The 21098-nt window shown below is 44.0% G+C and overlaps 1 protein-coding gene across 1 annotated transcript; it reads right to left on the bottom strand.

Annotated features, from left to right (window-relative positions):
- Nucleotides 1-309: 309 nt before the first annotated feature.
- Nucleotides 310-20532, bottom strand: Sgpp1 (sphingosine-1-phosphate phosphatase 1). Its single transcript, XM_045155428.1, has 3 exons — nt 19825-20532; nt 4627-4716; nt 310-2816 (listed from the first exon to the last, which is right to left on the bottom strand). The coding sequence occupies exons 1-3, from the start codon at nt 20485-20487 to the stop codon at nt 2265-2267; spliced, it is 1305 nt and encodes a 434-aa protein (XP_045011363.1). The 5' UTR covers nt 20488-20532; the 3' UTR covers nt 310-2264.
- Between the last annotated feature and the right edge of the window lie 566 nt (nt 20533-21098).

The raw sequence follows: 21098 nt of genomic DNA on the forward strand, positions 1-21098 counted from the left end.
CGGTTCGAGGCTCGGTTCCCCAGGTCCCACGTTAGCCAGATGCACAAGGGGGCGCATGCGTCTGGAGTTCGTTTGCAGTGGCTGGAAGCCCTGGCGCGCCCATTCTCTCTCCCTCTCCCTCTATCTGTCTTTCTCTCTGTGTCTGTCGCTCTCAAATAAATAAATTAAAAAAAAAATTTTTGCCAAACTTTCTTAGTGTCCCTTCCCCGCCCTTCTTGGTGTGATTTTCCCCATGCCTAATAAAGCACTTCACCTCCCCCCAAATCTCTACCAGAAAACACAAACATAAGTCCAACAGAGACAGAAATCTTTGATCTTGAATTTGGCTTTTATTTTTAAATATATTAAGCATAGAACTGTCACAGAACAGAAAATAATAAAACACAAAGGAATTTTCAAACACATTTTAAGCTACACACAAAAATTAAAAGGCTAGCATAGACCCAAAGTGCGGGAAATAGTCCATAAAATTCAATTTACTAACCTACATATTTTGAAAGAGAAATTCTTCTCACATTTTCCAGCGTACCAACAGGTTTCTAAAGGGTCCTGGTTTGTTTTAATAGGTAAAGAACTCAAATCTAGTTGCTTAAAGTGATCAGATTCATTTTTGATAAAACTACCATGCCCTTAAGCTTACTATCAGAATTATAAAAATATGAGCTCAAATAGGTATGCTGTCCAAAATAGAAATATCTTAACTGATACTTCTAAATGATCATGGATATTGCACTAAAATCAGTAACCCCTTACCTGATTTCCATTTATATGGAAAGTTAATTTTCTTTGTGAAATAAATGTAATATTAACCTAATTATAATCACACTTCAAAATATAAAGGCACAGACAGAAAAAATAGTTTAATACTACACTCAATGTTTCCACTGTGAAAATAAGGTGGAAAAAAATAGAATCTAAACTGCTTTTTATAATTTAATCTTAGGGTTACTAAAGAGTGGGGATTAAAAGGTAACAGTAGGAGATACAATCCTTTCCAAATAATTTAGAAAAATCGTTCTTTTACATAGGATACAAGTGCATTGTCCCATCTATAAGTTTCAACTACCATTTCCACTCACTGGAAATACCTACCTGACATATAAACAATCAAGACAATGTACAAAAAATATATATTGCTCCTATAACTTACAATACACAGAAAAATACCTACAAAAATGGAAATATTTATCCATTTAGCTTTCCAATAAATTAGCGAGAAATTTTAGCCCATTCCACATTTCCTTCTAAATAAAGACTAAAGATTTTAGGGTGGTCCACTCCTATCTCTGTTAGCTTGACATATGTTTTACCTCACAGTATACATGGCATCGCTTAATTCAGCAACAGAAAGGCACAATTAGCCAGCAATCAAGTTCAGTACCTGCATCATTAACCCAATGTCCAAAATTGTTGCAAAAAAAAGTACATTCAACACAGTGTATAGAACTTAAAAAACCAAAAAGGAATCAAAACCCCAATTTTCCTGAAAATTTGGTCCATTAAAAATGCCTCCCATGTTCAACATCATGGATAACATGAAAGGTGATGGCAGTGTAAAAAGAGGCATTGAGTCAGTATGTGGTAGCATGTGAATTCTCCTCTAGAAAGTATTAATTCGGTTAGGAAATGGCTCCCATCGTAAGTAAATGTGAAGCCTATTTGTTAACAACATACCTGCATTAATCTCCAATACACAGGCACAACTACATGTTATTCGTTTTGTAGTTCACCCCAGTTCTTTTTTTTTTTTTTCTCGAGGTAGGGTCTCACTCTGGTCCAAGCTGACCTGGAATTAACTCTGTCATCTCAGGGTGGCCTTGAACTCATGGCAATCCTCCTACCTCTGCCTCCCGAGTGCTGGGATTAAAGGCGTGCGCCACCACGCCCAGCTCACTCCAGTTCTTAAAAATGTAGGTATATTATTTTATATATAACATATATTAGATATGTAATTTCATATTATGTACCTTAATATATATTATATATAACTTGAGTTCACAACAGCACAAAACTCACCACACATTATGTGAGCATTCTAAGTGGTAATTATCATTTTCTCAGTCCTAGAAAGAGGACTCTCTTAAAACAGTATCTGGATATGCAGTGATAAAATACACTGACTCTTAAGAACTTACTTAAATAGATATTTAAGTGAAATTCTTGCCAACACCTCTGATCTTTTACATAGAAAATATTTTGAGAGATCAGTAACTGACAGCCTCCTTTTTTTTTTTTTTTCCCAAATCATAAGTGGCATTTTCCCATCAAGAGATACCAATAAAAGAAAATATGTAGGGGACCAAAAATGTGATGGAGAAACCAACTATTCCATAGGTAATATACTGATATGGGAGTTCTACCTCCATGTGCTGCCTTGCTTTGCGAATATCATCACATGATATACCAAAGATTTTACAGGCTAAAGAAATGGTGACCTTTTTCATTATGCATCTTACTATCGCTACAAATCCCATTCCTATGAGGATCCGTAATATGGCTTTTCCAAGCAGTATGACAGTAACGGGGGGCCTAGCTAAAGGGAGCATGTCTAGAGAAGGATCCAAGAGCAGGCCCATGCGATAGGTAACGTGAGAGCCACAAGCAATGCCAGCACCACTTCCCAGGATCTGAGCGGTGTCTCCTCGCGATGTGCTCCAGGTGTCAAGAGTAAAAGAAAAGATCCCCAGTGCCAAGTGAAGCCCGATGATGAGCAGGGGGGCGTATCTGTGAGTTTGGTTGAAGTTATCAATCAGGTCCACACATGGATAGAAGACAGCTAAGATGAAAATGGCATAAAGGAATCCAGCAATGATGTCCTAGAAAAACACAAAAGTAGAGTTGTTCAGTGCAATACTATTTTTGGTATTTAAAAATGGTACATATCCCATCTTTACAAAGTCAAATTCTCAAAGTAAACTTACAAACTGACCACAGAATATTACTGTGCTGCAAACCATTTTTGATTATAAGAAGGGTTTATTAATACTAAGAGACCTAAGAGATTATTTCACAGGTCTACCCTTTCATAAATAAGCTACATATGAAACATACACAATTTTATATTCAGGTTCTGAACAATGTTTATAATTGTGCAGCTATGCTTCTGGAGTATTTATTATTCCGAGAAATGATATTTCCTGGCTGTCATGGTGCTTACAGTTTAGTGGAAAGACTGAAAATAATGATGCTAGTGACAAAGCAGATCAGAGCCAGGCACAGTGCTACACACCAGTAATCCCAGCACTTGGGAAGTAGAGGGAGGAAGATCAAGAGTTCAAGGCTAACTCGCTCCAGCTACATAGTTAAGTTTGAGGCCAACATAGGATACCTGAGATCCTGTCTCAAAAAGCTAAAAAATGGCCGGGCATGGTGGCCCATGCCTGTAATCCCAGCACTCAAGAGGTAGAGGTAGGAGGATCACTGAGAATTCAAGACCACCCTGAGACTACATAGTGCATTCCAGGTCAGCCTGGGCTAGAGTGAGACTCTACCTTGAAAAACCAAAAGGTGGGGGAGAGGCTAAAAAGTGTCTGGAGAGATCGCTTGGCTTAGTGGTTAAGGTGCTTGCCTATGAAACCTAAGTAACCAAGTTCGACTCTCCAGGACCCACATAAGACAGATGCACAAGGTGGCACACACATCTGGAGCTCAACTGCAGTGGCTGGAGGTCCTGGCACACGCCTTTAATCCCAGCACCTGGGAGGCAGAGGTAGGAGGATTGCCCTGAGTTCAAGGCCAGTCTGAGACTCCATAGTGAATTGCAGGTCATCCTGGGCTAGAGTAAAATCTTACCTCAAAAAAACAAACAAAAGGACTGCCAGAGATGGCTTAGTGGTTAGTTAAGGTGTTGGCCTGCAAAGCCAAAGGATCCCAGTTCGATTCTCTAGGACCCATGTAAGTCAGATGCACAAGGGGGCACATGCATCTGGAGTTCATTTGCAGTGGCCCTGCCACACTGATTCTCTCTGCCTCTTTCTCTCAAATAAATAAATAAAATATATTTTTTTAAAAAGGAGGCAGTGTCTTCACTCTAGTCTCACTCTGTACTCCCAAACTGGCCTCAAACTCACAGCGATCCTCTTACCTCAGCCTCCTGAGTGCAGGGATTAAAGGTGTGTGCCACCATGCCCAGGTGACCTTAAACTTTTTGTTGTTTTTGTGAGGTAGGGTCTCACTCTAGCTCAGGCTGACCTGGAATTCACTATGTAGTCTCAGGGTGGCCTCAAACTTACGATGATCCTACCACCTCTGCCTCACAAGTGCTGGGATTAAAGGCGTGCGCCACCACACCTGGCTAAACTTTTTAAAAATATTAATTTAATCGAGCCGTCTCTCCAGCCCTGACCTTAATTTTTGATCCTCTTCCTTCCACATTTCCAGGGCTGAAATCCTAGAAGTGGACCACCGCACCCAGTTCACTGCTTGGGAAGACATGCTAGCTAGGCAGGCACTCTGCCCCCTGAGCTACATCCCCAGCCCCGTGTTATTTTGGCAAAATGAAGAATACTTACGGTTCCTATATTTTGTCAGTTGAGTTTCATACGAGCTTGCAAATGATTACACATATAGTTTTCGGTCAACCTCAGAAAAAGTCAAGCATCAAGGAAGGACATACATTTTCCTTACCAGAATGGAGTGCATCCCCATGTAGACTCTACTTAGGCAGACCAGTGAGCTCCAGCAGGGAATGAGAATGAGCCCGTATATGACAGGGTACTAAAGGGGGGAAAGTAAAGTCAGTTACACCTACTTATAAAGCACTGGGCGTTCCTTCAAAGGCACATGTGTTGTTTTCCTAGCACCTGATTCCAAGTTTGGCACACAGCAGACAGTGCTTTTGCAAGGACGAACAAATCAACGAGAGCTCATGTTTCTGCTTCTACCCGCATTCAATGAGGAGATGTCCCTTTAATACGGCTCCAAAACGTAAGAGACTTACAACAGCATCCGAATCCGGTCCATGTAAACGGCCTGACTCCTGGGAGAAGGGCCGGACCTCACCACTCTTCTTCGTGACTGCAGTGGTACTCCTTCCAATACAACCCCCCCCCCCCCAGTCCAGGCTATCCTGAACTCTCTCTGTAGTCTCTGTAGTGCTACCATGTCCGGCTTCCAATACACATTTATGTAGGGAATGTTTTGTAATTAGTTTTCTACTTGTGTGCCCTCCACTAAAATTTCAAATGGCAATCTCATTGAAAATAATTCTGGTGAGAGTCAGGCATGGTGGCACACGCCTGTTAAATGCCAGCACTCAGGAGGCACAGGCTGGAGGACCTCTTCATGTCTGAAGCCAGCCTGGGCTGCACAGTGAGAACTTACCTTGAAAAGAAAGGGCGGTCAGTCGTTAAAGCAGCTTGTTTGCAAAGCTTGCTGGCCTGGGTTCCACTACCAGGCTGCCCACGCAAGACAGGCAAAAAGTAAGTAGCACAAGTGTCTGATGTTTGTGTGAAAAGGTAAGATGCTCTCGTGTGCCCATGCACATGTGTGCAAACACATGTACATGCAAATAAATAAATAATAACTGTGATATGATACTGGGAGCAGGAACCATGAAAAAGGGAAAAAGAATAAACAGAAAGTAAAGACTACTCTCTCACCACCAGGGGCACCAGTGGAAGAGCTGAGCTTGTGTCCTGAGATGAGAGGGCAGATGGATTTGACAGTGAGTGTGTAAAGAAAGGAGAGGGATGGAGAGATAGCTCAGTGGTTAAGGTGCTGGCCTGAGAAGCCTACGGATTCAGGTTCGATTCCACAGTACCCACGTAAGCCAGAGGCACAAGGTGATGCACGTGTCCAGAGTTTGTTTTCACTGGTTACAGAAGCCCTGGTGTGCTCATTCTCATTCATTCATTCTCTCTCTCAAATAAATAAATAAAATACATCAAGGGCTGGAGAGATGGCTTAAGGTGCTTGCCTGCAAAGCCTAAAGACCCATGTTCGACTCTCTAGGTACCACATAAGCCAGATACACCAGGTGACACAGTGTAAGGTCACACATGTACACAAAGTGGCACATGCATCTGAGTTAGATGGCAGTGGCTGGAGGCCCTGGCATGGCAATTCTCTCTCTCATAAAGGTATGTGCCACCACACCCAGAAAAAAAAAGGGGGTGGAGCTGGAGAGATAGCTGACCTGGAACTCACTCTGTTGTTCCATGCTGGCCTTGAACTCACAGTGATCCTTCTACTTCTGCCTGGGATTAAAATGTTGGGTTTAGCAGAGATGAACAAGGTAACATCACAACAGATTCCAGAGAAATTCAAAAAATCATAGGGACATACTATAAAAGCATATACTCCACAAAGTATGAAAATCTGAAAGAAATGGATGATTTCCTTGATCTATATGACCTACCTAAATTAACTCAAAATGAGATTAATCACTTAAACAGACCTATAACAAACATGGAGATCCGAACAGTTATCAATAATCTCCCAACTAAAAAAAGCCCAGGCCCGGATGGATTCACTGCTGAATTTTACCAGACTTTTAAGGAAGAGCTAACACCATTGCTTCTTAAGCTTTTCCAGGAAATAGAAAAAGAAGGAATTCTACCAAACTCCTTCTATGAGGCCAGCATCACCCTGATACCAAAACCAGGCAAAGATAGAACAAAAAAAGAAAATTACAGACAATCTCTCTCATGAACATAGATGCAAAAATTCTCAACAAAATATTGGCAAACAGAATACAAGAGTATATCAAAAAGATCATTCACCCTGACCAAGTAGGCTTTATCCCAGAGATGCAGGGATGGTTCAACATACGCAAATCTATAAATGTAATACATTACATAAACGGGTTGAAGGACAAAAATCACATGATCATCTCATTAGATGCAGAGAAAGCATTTGACAAAATCCAACATCCCTTCATGATAAAAGTCCTACAGAGACTGGGAATAGAAGGAACATATCTCAATATAATAAAGGCTATTTATGACAAGCCTACAGCCAACATATTACTAAATGGAGAAAAACTGGAAGCTTTTCCACTAAAATCAGGAACAAGACAAGGGTGTCCACTGTCCCCACTTCTATTTAATATAGTTTTGGAAGTCTTAGCCATAGCAATAAGGCAAGAGACACACATAAAAGGGATACAAATTGGAAAGGAAGAAATCAAGTTATCATTATTTGCAGATGACATGATTCTTCTATACATAAAGGACCCTAAAGACTCTACTAGCAAGCTGTTAGAGCTGATCAAAACCTACAGCAATGTAGCAGGATACAAAACAAATACACAGAAATCAGTAGCCTTCATATATGCTAACAACAAACACACAGAGGATGAAATCAGAGAATCACTCCCATTCACAATTGCATCAAAAAAAATAAAATACCTTGGAATAAACCTAACCAAGGAAGTAAAGAATCTATACAATGAGAACTTTAAAACACTCAAGCGAGAAATTGCAGAAGACACTAGAAAGTGGAGAAACATCCCTTGTTCCTGGATTGGAAGAATCAATATCGTGAAAATGGCAATCTTACCTAAAGCAATCTACACATTTAATGCAATCCCTATCAAAATTCCAAAGGCTTTCTTCATGGAAATAGAAAAAAAAATCCAAAAATTCATTTGGAATCACAAAAAACCTCGAATATCTAAAATAATACTGAGCAACAAAAAAGAGGCTGGTGGTATCACCATACCTGATTTTAACCTATACTACAGAGCCATAGTAACAAAAACAGCATGGTACTGGCACAAAAACAGACATGTAGATCAGTGGAACAGAATAGAGGACCCAGATGTAAGCCCAAGTAGCTATAGCCACCTGATATTCGATAAAAATGCCAAAAATACTCATTGGAGAAGAGACAGCCTCTTCAGCAAATGGTGTTTTGAAAACTGGATAAATATCTGCAGAAGGATGAAAATAGATTCTTCTCTCTCGCCATGCACAAGAATTAAGTCCAAATGGATTAAAGACCTTAACATCAGACCGGAAACTTTGAAACTGCTAGAGGAAAAAGTAGGGGAAACCCTTCAACATATTGGTCTTGGCAAAGACTTTCTGAGTACAACCCCAATTGCTCAGGCAATAAAACCACAGATTAACCACTGGGACCTAATGAAATTACAAAGATTTTGCACCGCAAAGGACACAGTGAAAAAAGCAAAGAGGCAACCTACAGAATGGGAAAAAATCTTCGCCAGCTATATATCTGATAGAGGATTAATATCTAGGATATACAAAGAACTCAAAAAGTTAAATAATAAGGAATCAAACAAGCCAATCAAAAAATGGGCTATGGAGCTAAATAGAGAGTTCTCAAAGGAAGAAATACGAATGGCATATAAGCATCTAAAAAAATGTTCTACGTCACTAGTCATCAGGGAAATGCAGATTAAAACTACATTGAGATTCCATCTCACTCCTGTCAGATTGGCCACCATCATGAAAACAAATGATCATAAATGTTGGCGGGGATGTGGAAAAAAAGGAACCCTTCTGCACTGCTGGTGGGAATGTAATCTGGTCCAGCCATTGTGGAAAACAGTGTGGAGGTTCCTAAAACAGCTAGAGATTGATCTACCATATGACCCAGCTATAGCACTCCTAGGCATATATCCAAAGGACTCATCTCATTTCCTTAGAAGTACATGCTCAACCATGTTTATTGCTGCTCAATTTATAATAGCTGGGAAATGGAACCAGCCTAGATGTCCCTCAACAGATGAGTGGATAATGAAGATGTGGTACATTTATACAATGGAGTTCTACTCAGCGGTAAAGAAAAATGAAGTTATGAAATTTGCAGAAAAATGGATGGACCTGGAAAGTATTATACTAAGTCAGGTAACCCAGGCCCAGAAAGCCAAGCACCACATGTTCTCTCTCATATGTGGATCCTAGCTACAGATGACTGGGCTTCTGTGTGAGAATGAAAATACTTAGTAGCAGAGGCCAGTAAGTTGAAAAGGAGACATAAAGGGTGGAGAAAGGAAGGGAGGAGGATACTTAATAGGTTGATATTGTATATATGTAATTACAATGATTGTAACGGGGAGGTAATATGATGGAGAATGGAATTTCAAATGGGAAAGTGTGGGGGTGGGGAGGGAGGGAATTACCATGGGATATATTTTATAATCATGGAAAATGTTAATAAAAAAAAAAAGCATGCACCACCATGCCCAGCTTGAAATATATGTCTGTATGTATGTATATATATATATATATATATATATATATATATATATATATATATAAAAACAATAAATAAAATTAAATTAAATTAAATTAAAAAAAATGTTGGGATTAGGGCTGGAGGGAAGGTTTAGCAGTTAAGGCATTTCCCTGCAAAGCCAAAGGACCCAGGTTCAATTCCCCAGGATCCACATAAACCAAATGCACAAGGTGGCGCATATCTGGAGTTCATTTGCAGGGCCAGAGACCCTAGTGTGCCCATTCCCTCTCTCTCCCATCTCTCTCCCAAATAAGTACATCAAAATAGGAAAGGAACTGGGTGTGGTGGCCTGAGCTACAGTGAGACCCTGCCTTGAAAAAGACCAAATAAATACACAAATAAATAAAATAAAAATAAAATCTATGTGACAAAGACAAGCACCAGCAAAGCAATGCTATTTTCAATTCTATAATGTACATAGTATTTACAGAGCAAATGGCAGCGATGTCACTCAGAAGATAGTCCTTGTTCTCATACGCTGCTAATGGAAAATGCACTATCTGCACACAAAGAGTTTTGTTAATATCCGAGAGAGATCTCAAGGTTCATAGACAACATCCCAGTACTCCTTCCAGGATTCTACACTGAGCATATAAAAATTTTAGTATGGATTCACACATAAAAATGTTTATCATTAAATTACTTATACCATAGAATGGTGAGTAAGTTGATATGTACTTCAAGGAATTGGGTAAGGCCCAGCCAGCCACATTGTGAACAGTAATCTGCTTTAAAGACTGTTAACATTTTAGTGAAAATATTAAAATATTTTCACAGGGGCTGGAGAGATGGCTCAGCAGCTAAAGCCCTTGTTTACAAACCCTGACAGTCTGGCTCAATTCCCTGATACCCACATAAAGCCAGATGCACAAAGTGGTCATCTGGAATTCATCTGCAGCATCAAGAGACCATGGCATGCCCATTCTCTCTCTCCTTGCAAATAAATTTATCTTTTAAAAAATACTTTATTTGACAGAGAAAGAGGGAGGGAGAGAGAATGGGCACACTACAGCCTCCAGCCATTGCAAGTGCAAACGAACTCCAGATGCGTGTGCCCCCTTGTGCATCTGGCTAACAGGTGTCCTGGGGAATCAAACATGGGTCCTTTGGCTTTGTAGGCTGTGAGGAGCTGAGACAGTCGCCATTACAAGATGGCGCTTACTTCCTGCCAAGGGACAGGACAATCAACTCGCCTTACTTGGTCATGTCTTAGCGGCAGTCGTGCTTGATGCTGCGCATGTGCGTGATGTAATGCACCCTGGGCCTATCCCGTGGCCCTGGGTGGTGGGTGAACAGGTGGCAGCCAATCCGTAGGTACCTCGTAGTGCTACACCCTATAAAAGCAGCTACACTCCCGTGCCCCGGCCCCTCGCCATCAGCTTTCCTGTTAACCAAGAGGCTCTCCAATAAAGTGTGATCAAGAAGGATCTTCGTTTGCTGGTCATTCTTCTCCTGCTGGTCAGGGGGTTCGCCGCAGTAGGCAAACACCTTAACTGCTGAGCCATTCCTCCAGCTCCTAAATTTTTCTTTTAAAAAAATTTCTTGATTCCCCCACCCCCAATATCTTCACATAAACATCTAGAATAATTTGATCAAAGACCACCGGGCATGGTGGTACACACCTTTGATTCTAGCATTTAGGAGGCTGAGGTAGGAAGAGCCAGCCTGGGCTACAGTGAGACCCTACCTCAAAACAACAAAAGAAGACCTAGGTGTCAGGCTTGAGGATGCAGCTCAGTTGGTAGAGCTCTTGCCCCCCAGTGCTGCATCAGGAGGCATGGGGGCAAATACCTATAATCCTAGCACAGGGGCAGTGAAAGCAGGAAGAGCAGGAATTGAAGGCCAGCCTCAGCGACCTAGAGCTTTTGAGGTCAGCCTGGGATACATGAGACCCCATCTTAAAACAAGAAGTGTAGGCACAGCAGCTTAACCAAACTGACAGATAAAAGTAAGTATCAATATGACATTAAATAAGAAGTAATAGGGCGCAAAGCCTAAGGACCCAGGTTCAATTCCTCAGAACCCATATAAGCCAGATGCACATGGTGGCACATGCACCTAGAGCTCGTTTGCAGCGGCTGGAGGCCCTGGTATGCCCATTCTCTCTTTTAAATGAATAACTAAAAATAAAATATTTAAAAAAATTCAAAGTAATAAACTGAGCTGAGAGATGGCTTAGCAGTTAAGGCAACTGCCTATAAATCAGGCTTGGTTCGACTGCCCAGAACCCATGTGAGCCAGATGCACAAGGTGGCACATGTGTCTGGAGTTCATTTGCCCTGGAGGCCCTGGCTTGCCCATTCTTTCTTTCTTAAGTAAATAAATAAATAAATAAATTTTTAAAAAGGAAAAAATTATTTAAAAGAAGTAATAAACTTGGACTGGAGAGACAGCTTAGCAGTTAAGGCACATGCCTGCAAAGCCTAAGAACCCAGGTTCGATTCTCCGGGACCCATGTAAGCCAGATGCACATGATGGTGCATGTGTCTGCAGTTTGTTTGCAGTGGCTAGAGGCCCTGGTGTGCCTATTCTCTCTCTCTCCGTCTCTAATAAATAATAAATCTTTAAAAACTTTTTAAAAAGTAATAAAATTGTTAGGCATGATGGTGCACACCTTTAATCCCAGCACTGAGGAGGCTGAGGTAGGAGGATCACTGTGAGTTCGAGGCTAGCCTGAGACTAATTCCAGGTCAGCCTGAACTAGAAAAAGACCCTACCTTGAAAAAAAAGGTAATAAACTTGATATACAATATGGTCCTATTATTTTGAAATTATAAAAGCAATACACAAAAAAGGTCAATGTCCTGTTCCCTCCCCCACCCCCCAAGATGTAGGGTTTCACTCTAGCTCAGGCAGACCTGGAATTCACTGTAGTCTCAGGGTGGCCTTAAACTCACAGCAATCCTCCTACCTCTGCCTCCCGAGCACTGGGATTAAATGCCCGTCAGTTTTTTCTTGTTCTCTTTGTTTTTCCAAGTCTCCCTGGGTTCCAGGGCTTACCCTGCTCCTCAGCAGAACTGACATGCTATCTACTTCACTTCCCACAACACCCTGTCTTACTTTCACTTCTGCTTTCCTTCCGTGGTCGTGGCCGCTTCTTTTTGTGACACTGTCTAAGCTATGCCTATTTCTTTGAGAACCTCGTCACACAGACTCATGGGCAGTGAATATTTGAATCCAGCTTTGACAGTTGGCCCTGGCAAGGCAGATCTGGTGGCTGGGCTGAGCCTATCAGACTCTTACCTCCCAGTCCCAAAGTGCTCTTATCTCTCAAATGGCTACTTAGATTATGTTACAGGTTTAAATATTGATACCTAACGAGGCATTCTGCTCGACCCTGATCTCACAGCATGTCCTTTCCCAGAGCACCACTCCATCCGTTCTCACCATCTTAGTGAGCAGTTACAATGCTGACAGCGTCAACCTGCCCAGATCTCTTTTCATGGGGAGAACTACGTTCTACACAGGGATAAGGGGCTGCCTTAAAATCATCTCCTTGGAGCCCCAGCACAAGCTGCTTCTCTAAAATCTGCCATCTCCACAAATCCAACTACCACTACAGAGCTTCCCAAACAGGAAATCTAGACCTAATCTTTTATCCTGTTTTCCCTCCTTAATGACAAATCCAATGACTCACCCTGTTTTGATATTCCTCTTTAAAATCTATCAAATTCAGGGCTGGAGATATAGCTCAATTGGTAGAGTCCTTACCTACCTACCATGCATGAAGCCCTGGGTTTGATTCCCAGCATGGCATGAACTGGGTGTACTGATGCATGCCAGTAATTCCAGTACTCGGGAGGTGGAGGCAAGAGAACCACAGTTCCAGGTCCTCCTTGGCTACACAGTGAGTTCAAGGCCAACTTGAGGTACATGAGAGCTTGTTTCCCAAAAATAAAAATAAAAAATAAAAATCAAGATTCTTGTCTTTAACCACCCAGCCATCTCCCCAGCCCGATACACATTTCTTTCCACAGCCATGGGCTTTTAGACTAGGAGTACCCAGTTTTTTTGACCAGAGTCAGAAGTAACTACTTTAAGCTGTGTGAATGAACCTGCCATCTGTGAGATAACTACAGGATCCTGCTTCTGCAGCCCACAAGAGCCACAGACAACAGAAAAACATGGGTGGCACACATCTGTGATCCTAGTGCCTGGGACAGGGAGACAGGAGGATTAGGAGTTCAAGGCCAACCTTAGCTACATAATAATTTAAAGGCCAAACAGGCTTACATGAGACCCTGTCTCGGAAAAACCAACCAACCTAGAGCTGGGAGTGATGGCTCACACCTTTAAATCCCATTGCCTGAGAAGCTGGAGAGGTTCACCATGAGTTCAAGGCCAGACTCAGCTCGAGTGAGGTCAGCCTGGGCTAGAGGAAGTTCCTGACTCAAACAAACCAGCAAAACCCTAAAACAACTAACCAACCAAACTACAGCAAACCCAATGGACAAGGTTAATTCTCATAAGCTTTATTTACAGACATAGACATTTAAAGTTTTATGGCATAAAATATTACTTTGGTTTTTCATATTTAAACATATAAAAACCAGTTATACTTCTCAGGTCATTAAAAAAAAAAAAGAAAAAGCCGGGCGTGGTGGAGCACACCATCATAATAGGAGGAAAAGATCATGACATCAAAATAAAAAGAGACTGATTGAGATGGGGAGGGGATATGATGGAAAACAGAGTTTCAAACGGGAAAGTGGGGTGCGGGAAGGTATTACCATGGGATGTATTTTAAAATCATGGAAGTTGTTAATAAAAAAAAAATAAAATTGAGAGCCGGGCGTGGTGGTGCACGCCTTTAATCCCAGCACTCCAGAGGCAGAGGTAAGAGGATCGCCATGAGTTCAAGGCCACCCTGAGACTACATAGTGAAGTCCAGCTCAGCCTCAACTAGAGTAAGACCCTACCTCAAAAACAAAACAAAACAACAACAACAAAAAAAAACTGCCTGGTGTGGTGGTGCATGCTTTTAATCCTAGCAGTTGGGAGACAGAGGTAGGAAGATCATCATGAGTTCGAGGCCACTCTGAGACTACATAGTGAATTCCAGGTCAGCCTGAGCTAGAGCGAGACCCTACCTTGAAAAATAAAAACAAGAACAAAAACAAAACAAACAAAAAAGATCCTATCATCTCTTCCTTGAACTAGTAAAATGAGCTTTCCTGCCTCCCTTCAGAGCTTCCTCTAGACGGAGACAGACAACTCTAACTAAAATATCCAACTATTTTGTTTTGTTTTGTTTGGTAGCCCAGGCTGATCTGGAATTCACTCAGTAGTCTCAAGGTGGCCTTGAACTCATGGCAATCCTACCTCTGCCTCCCAAGTGCTGGAATTAAAGGTGTGCACCACCACACCTGGCCAAATATCCAACTATTCTTGATAATACAATCCTGTTTGTGTATTCATGTTCCCATGTGTAGAACCTATCTAACATTGCCTAGAATCGATGAGAAATAAAGAGTTTTTATTTGTTGAATCAAATGTTAATAGCTTATTTAAAGCTTTCTATTCAATAGGAGAACATATATATTATTCTTTAAAAACTGCTCTGCAGGAAAATTTATTTACTGGAAAGCAGAGAAAGAAAGAGGGAGGGAGGGAGCATGCCAGGACCTCTAGTCACTGCAAACTATCCCAGATGTATGCACTACTTTATGCATCTGGGTTTATGTGGTTTTAGGGAATCAAACCTGGGTCTTTGGCTTTGCAGACAAGTGCCTTAATCACTAAGCCATCTCTCCAGCCCCCTCCTTTTTTGTTTTAATAAGAGAGAGATAGAAGAGAATGTGCTTGCCAGGGCTTCCAGCCCTGCAAATGAACTTCAGATGCATGTGCCACTGTGCATCTGGCTTTACATGGGCACTGTGAAATTGAACCTGGATCCTTAGGCTTTGCAGACAAGTGCCTTAACTGCTGAGCCACCTCTCCTGCCCAGGGCCATTGTATTTTTGTTTGTTTGTTTTGGTTTTTCGAGGTAGGGTCTCACTCTAGCTCAGGCTGACTTGAAATTCACTAGTAGTCTAAGGGTGGCCTTGAACTCATGGCAATCCTCTTACCGCTGCCTCTGGAGTGCTGGGATTAAAGGCGTGCCCCACCATGCCTGATCCCTTTTTTTTTTTTTTTGAGGTGGGGTCTTACTCTAGCCCAGGCTGACCTGGACTTCACTCTGCAGACCCAGGCTGGCCTCAGACTCACAGTAGTCCTCCTACCTCTGCCTCTTGAGTGCGGGGATTAAAGGTGTATGCCCAGCTATTTGGGCTTTTTTGAAAGTTCCCAACTGGGGCCTGGGGAGATGTTCATTGGTTCTAGGCACTTGGTTGCAAAGCTTGCTGATCCAGGTTTAATTCCCCAGCCACACACATTAAGCTGGACAGGTATTTATTTGCAGCAGCAAGAGACCCTAGAACGCCCCCTTCTCATATACATAAATAAATTATTTCTTTTTTAACATTTTTTGTTTATATTTTTATTTATTTACTTGAGAATGACAGACAGAGAGAGAAAGAGGCACAAAGAGAGAATGAGAATGAACGCGCCAGGGCTTCCATCCACTGCAAATTAATTCCAGATGTGTGTGCCACCTTATGCGTCTGGCTTACATGGGTCCTGAGGGAATGAATAGGGTCCTTTGGCTTTGCAGGCAAATGCCTTAACCACTAAACCATCTTCCCCAGCCCCTCCCTTTGTTTTTGAGTTAGGGTCTCACATTAGCCCAGGCTGATCCAGAACCCACTCTATAGTTCAGGATAGCCTTGAACTCACTTCAATTGGACCTCACTTTCCCAAGTGCTGGGATTATAGACATGAGCCTCCATGCCTAGCTCAGACAAGGAAATTAAAGAGCTGATTTCACAATGTATATTGAGATTCCGGTGTGGTAGCAAGGGCTGCCAACCCAGCTACTTGGAAGGTAAGGAACAGGATTACATATTGAAGGCCAGAATAGGCTACAAAGTAAACTCAAGGGCAACTTGAGGAATTTATCAAGACCTTGTCTCCAAATAAAAATACAAATTAAAGCCAGGTGTGGTGGTGCATGCCTTTAATCCCAGCACTCGAGAGGCTGAGATAGGCTGTGAGTTTGAGCTAGTAGAGCAAGACCCTGCCTTAAGAAAAAAAGATAGAAAAGAAAGAAAACCCAACAAAAATAAAACAAACAAAAATAGTCACAAAAGACCATAATTACATGTCTCTGTTGATATATAATGTACAAAATAAGAATATCTATGAACACATAAGGTGGGTTTGTGGTTTCCCAGAGAGATGTTTAAGACTATCAATTGTTGAGCTCACATTTCTAAAACTGTAGGATATACACATTCCTTACACATTGAATTAAATATACTCAGTTGTTTCAAAACTACGAAGTAGGGCTGGAGAGATGGCTTAGCGGTTAAGGTGCGTGCCTGTGAAGCCTAAGGACCCAGTAAACCAGATGTACATGGAGGCACATATATCTGGAGTTTGTATCCACTGGCTAGAGGCCCTGACATGCCCATTCTCACTATCTCTCTCTCTAATAAATAAAAATAAGATCTTTTAAAAAAAACAAAGAGCCGGGCGTGGTGGCGCACGCCTTTAATCCCAGCACTTGGGAGGCAGAGGTAGGAGGATCACCTTGAGTTCGAGGCCACCCTGAGACTACATAGTGAATCCCAGGTCAGCTTGAGCTAGACTGAGACCCTACCTTGAAAAACAAACAAAAAAAAAAAAAAAAAAGAGAGAGAGAGAGAGAGAGAGAGAAACTTAAAACTACAAAGTAAGCTTAGCCTGAGAGTTCAAATGACCCTGAAATGTTAGAATATTGACAGCTACATCCCATCAACAATTCAGCAGTACTATTTCCAGACTTCCTGTTAGCATGTGTCCTGAATAAACGAAGAGCAAAATCCAGCTATTCTCTCTTACACTGCTGTCTTCACAGCATGTGATGTAACGACTCATGGAGGAAGCATCAGAAAAGGTCCCCCTATCTGATCATCTTGAAATAACCAGTAGACAGCATGCTAAACACAGCTTACTGACAATCTTAACCTGCTGAAATATTATTCAGAGCAGATGAGAAAGTTTGGAGATATTTACCTGCCATGCAAGACAGACAGCATTACTTCACAATCTGAATGTCACCACATAGCTCCGAGGGTTAAGTAGGAAAGATGCGATACTCTTCCCCTCTCTGCCCACGTTGCCTGCTTCCTTCAAGTATAAAGGCCATGCAACTACCACAGGACAAGATTTTACCCACGTGGAAACTAATGTGGGTTAAGTAGGCACATCATAATGGAGTTTTACAGACCATCACAATGGAGTTTTACAGACCGTGCATTTCTTTCTTTTTTCTTTTTTTAAGTTTTTCGAGGTAGAGGTTTCACTCTAGCTCAGGCTAACCTGGAATTCACTATGTATTCTCAAGGTAGCCTTGAACTCTCGGTGATCCTCCTACCTCTGCCTCCCGAGTGCTGGGATTAAAGGCGTGCGCCACCACGCCCGGCTCTGTACATTTCTTAATGTAAGATGCCTTGGGCAGTAAAAGGAAGAAAAATAGAGGAAGTCAGTTTCATAGATTCTCCATAATTAGCCAATTTATTTTTAAGGGACAGACTCAAAACACTAACAAATTATACTATTTAGAGAGAAAGCAAGCCTGGTAGTTTAAGAATGGCGCTTCCACATGTAAGGTAATTTGATTTTAAACCCTAATTAACACTTAGAAACCATAGAGAATTCAAAATAGGGAAGTTAAATGATGTAAATAAAAATGACTCCAACGAAGCTGGGCATCGTGGCACACACCTTTAATCCCAGCACTGAGGCAGGAGTTTGGCAGTGAGTTCGAAGTCAACCTGGACTACAGGGTGAGACCCAAATCAGCCTGGGCAAGCATGAGAACTGGCCTCAAAAAAAGCCGGGCATAGCCGGGTATGGTGGTGCACACCTTTAATCCCAGCACTTGGGAGGCAGAGGTAGGAGAATTGCTCTGAGTTTGAGGCCACCCTGAGACTCCATAGTGAATTCCAGGTCAGTCTGGGCTAGAGTGAGATCCTACCTCGAAAAACCAAAAAAAAAGAAAAAAGAAAAAAAAGCCAGGTGTGGGTGGTGCATGCCTATGCCAGCACTCGGAGGAAGAGGTAGGAGGATTGCCATGAGTTCGAAGCCATCCTGAGATTACACAGAGAATACCAGGTCATCCTGGGCTACATACAGCGAGACCCTACCTCCCTCGGATGGTCAAGCTGACCCCGATGTCTTATTTGACCTTTTTCTGAACCAGCTCCTCCGTTCAAGAACCCTACCCTAGCTGGGTGTGGTGGCACATGCCTTTAATCCCAGTAATCAGGAGGCAGAGGTAGGAGGAGATCACCCAGAGCTCGAGGCCACCTTGAGACTACATAGTGAATTCCAGGTCAGCCTGAGATAGAGTGAGACCCTACGTCGAAAAACAAAACAAACAAAAAACTACCCACATCTCAAGAAAGACTGTGACACTCTGTTTTTAGTCATTGCAACAGCGATACTGTAGCAACTCTACCATTCCTTTTACAGAGCGTGGTCCAAAAGGTAAAGCTGGCTGCCCCTTTAGTCCCTGACAGCACTCTGGTGGCTATCCTAGGAGGCCTGGAGAAAGGGCAAAGCCAGCTCCGGGCTACAGAGCGAGTTCCAGGTCGGCCAGGGCTACACTGAGATCCTGCCTCAAAAAACAAACCCATGGGAGATGTCTTAGCCATTAAGGCACTTAATTCACAATGCCTAACAACCCGGGTTCAATTCCCCAGTACCCACATAAAGCCAGATGCACAAGGTGGGGCAGTCGGCTGGAGTTCATTTGCAGTGGGTAGAGGCCCAGGGGCACCCATTCTCATTCACTTCCTCTGTTTGCAAATAAGTGAAATTAGCAAACAAACACACCCAGAAGATAAGTTTGTGTCTCTCAGCAAATGAACCACCACATCCCTTACCCACAGTACTAGCCTAGTTTCTGCTCCACTAACTTCAAGTTTTGTTTTTTTTTTTTTTTTCCTTTCAAAATTCAGGACTTCACTGCTTGGAATCACCGGGTTTCTTTCAGAACCACATCACTGTTTTGTTTTGCTTTGTTTTTTGTTTTTTTCAAATACCATCTCTCTAAGAAAGAGAACGACTTTACTACCTACCTCTGAAACCGGCTCGGTGTTGCGGAGGGCCACTATCTTATTGCGGCGAAACTGGGTCTTAGTTACTAAGTGACTATTATCATTGTTATTATTTTAGGGGGAAAAAATACACTGCCGCTGTGTAGCACACGAGCTGAAACTGTTTAAAAAACTCAAGCCAAAGTCCGAGGATATATGGGGGGGGGGTTCCCTGTGAGTTCTCAGGAAAAGCACTGCTATTAAAATATAACTTCACAGTCAAGCCTGTAGGTTTGCCCCCCCCCTCTTCCAATCATTTAATTATTTAAAACCCCCAAAAGGGTCTGTTTGAGGATACTGAGAAACACATACATACAACCCGCGAGAAGGGAGAAGCGCTGGCGGGGAAGTCAAGACAGCCAAATAAACACGGCAAGGCGCCGAAGCCGAGGGAGCGTCCCCGGGGCTCGGGCTGCAGCGGGGCGGACTTGCTCCCTACCTGCCAGCGGCCGTAGGTGAGCAGGACCATGGAGATGGGGATGGCCGTGCCGGACATGGCGTGCGTGGAGGGCATGCTGTACTCGGAGTTGTAGAAGACCTCCAGCTTGACCACGGGCGGCGAGGCGGGCCGGGGCCGCCGGATGATGTCCTTGGTGCACTGGCCCAGGTACATGACGAGCACCCAGAGGATCACGAGCCTCCGGCCCACCAGGGGGTCCAGGTTCCAGATCCAGAAAGGGAAGAAGGTGATGTAGAAGGTTTCGTTGCCCAGCTCGGTGCCCAAGCGGAACAGGTAGTAGAGCGGCCAGTTGCTCACGCGGCCAGGCTTGCCCCGGGCCGGGCCCAGCTCGGCCGCCAGCCCGTTCCGTACACCATTGGGGGCGCCGCCGTCCCGCTTAGCCGCGCACTGATTGCGCTCGTCCCCGGGGCACCGGCGATCTCCGCTCGTCCCCGGCGGCCGTCCCCGTCGCCGAAGGTCTGCAGGCGCTTCGAGCTGCTTCTCATCTTCCTCCTCTTCCTCCTCCTGCTGCTGCTGCTGCTGCCCGGGCTCGGCGGGCCGGCTGAACGGCGCCTCCACGCCGCACAGACGCTGGAAACCGGCCACTCTCTGCGGCTCCTGCAGACGGACGGCCAGCTGGACCAGCCGCTGCGTCAGGGACATGATAACGGGAGCCGCGGGAGGCCGAGCCGGGGCCTCCCCAAAGCCCGCGGCGCAGCCCCGACCGCGTCTCCGCGGCGCACGGCGAGCGGCGGCGGCGGCGGGCTCCGGGCTCGCTCGACTGTGCAGGCGTCAGCGCCAACAGGCCGCAGCGCCCGCCGCACGCGCGCCCGCCCCGCTCGCCCCCGCGCCCCTCCCTCGCGCGCGCGCCCCGCCGCCGCCTCCACGTGCGCGCGCGCGCCCCTCCTCCCCTCCCTCGCGCGCGCACGTGCGCCCCGCCTCCTCCCGCTTCTCTCCAGCGCTGCAGGCGGCTGCGGCGAGCCACGGGCCCCCGAGCTTCCTCCTTCCGTTCCCCCCCCACACACACCCCGCCGCCAGCATCCACCGGGCATCACCCACCCCTCCCCTCCCGCCAACTCCTCCTGGCACGCCGCTGTCGCGGGTTTCCTTCTGCCCGGCGGGTGGCTTGGACAGGCCGCGATCCTGGTGCTGGTGATGACTTGAGCAAGCCGGACATCCTATTGGCTCGGGATCAAATGGTGCATGATGAATGAAGGCGAGGTAACCACCAAGCATCCGGAATCGGTCAAGTCATTAATTAGCAAGTAATTACA

Source organism: Jaculus jaculus, chromosome 7, assembly GCF_020740685.1.
Source record: "Jaculus jaculus isolate mJacJac1 chromosome 7, mJacJac1.mat.Y.cur, whole genome shotgun sequence".
Taxonomy (NCBI): domain Eukaryota; kingdom Metazoa; phylum Chordata; class Mammalia; order Rodentia; family Dipodidae; genus Jaculus; species Jaculus jaculus.

Excerpts from the sequence above, each read along its gene's own strand:
- Sgpp1 (XM_045155428.1), bottom strand. The coding sequence starts at position 20,487 with ATGTCCCTGACGCAGCGGCTGGTCCAGCTGGCCGTCCGTCTGCAGGAG. Across the intron at positions 4,717-19,824 it reads TCACCTACGGCCGCTGGCAG|TACCCTGTCATATACGGGCT; the intron begins GTAGGGAGCAAG and ends TCCCCCCTTTAG. Across the intron at positions 2,817-4,626 it reads TGGGGATGCACTCCATTCTG|GACATCATTGCTGGATTCCT; the intron begins GTAAGGAAAATG and ends GTGTTTTTCTAG.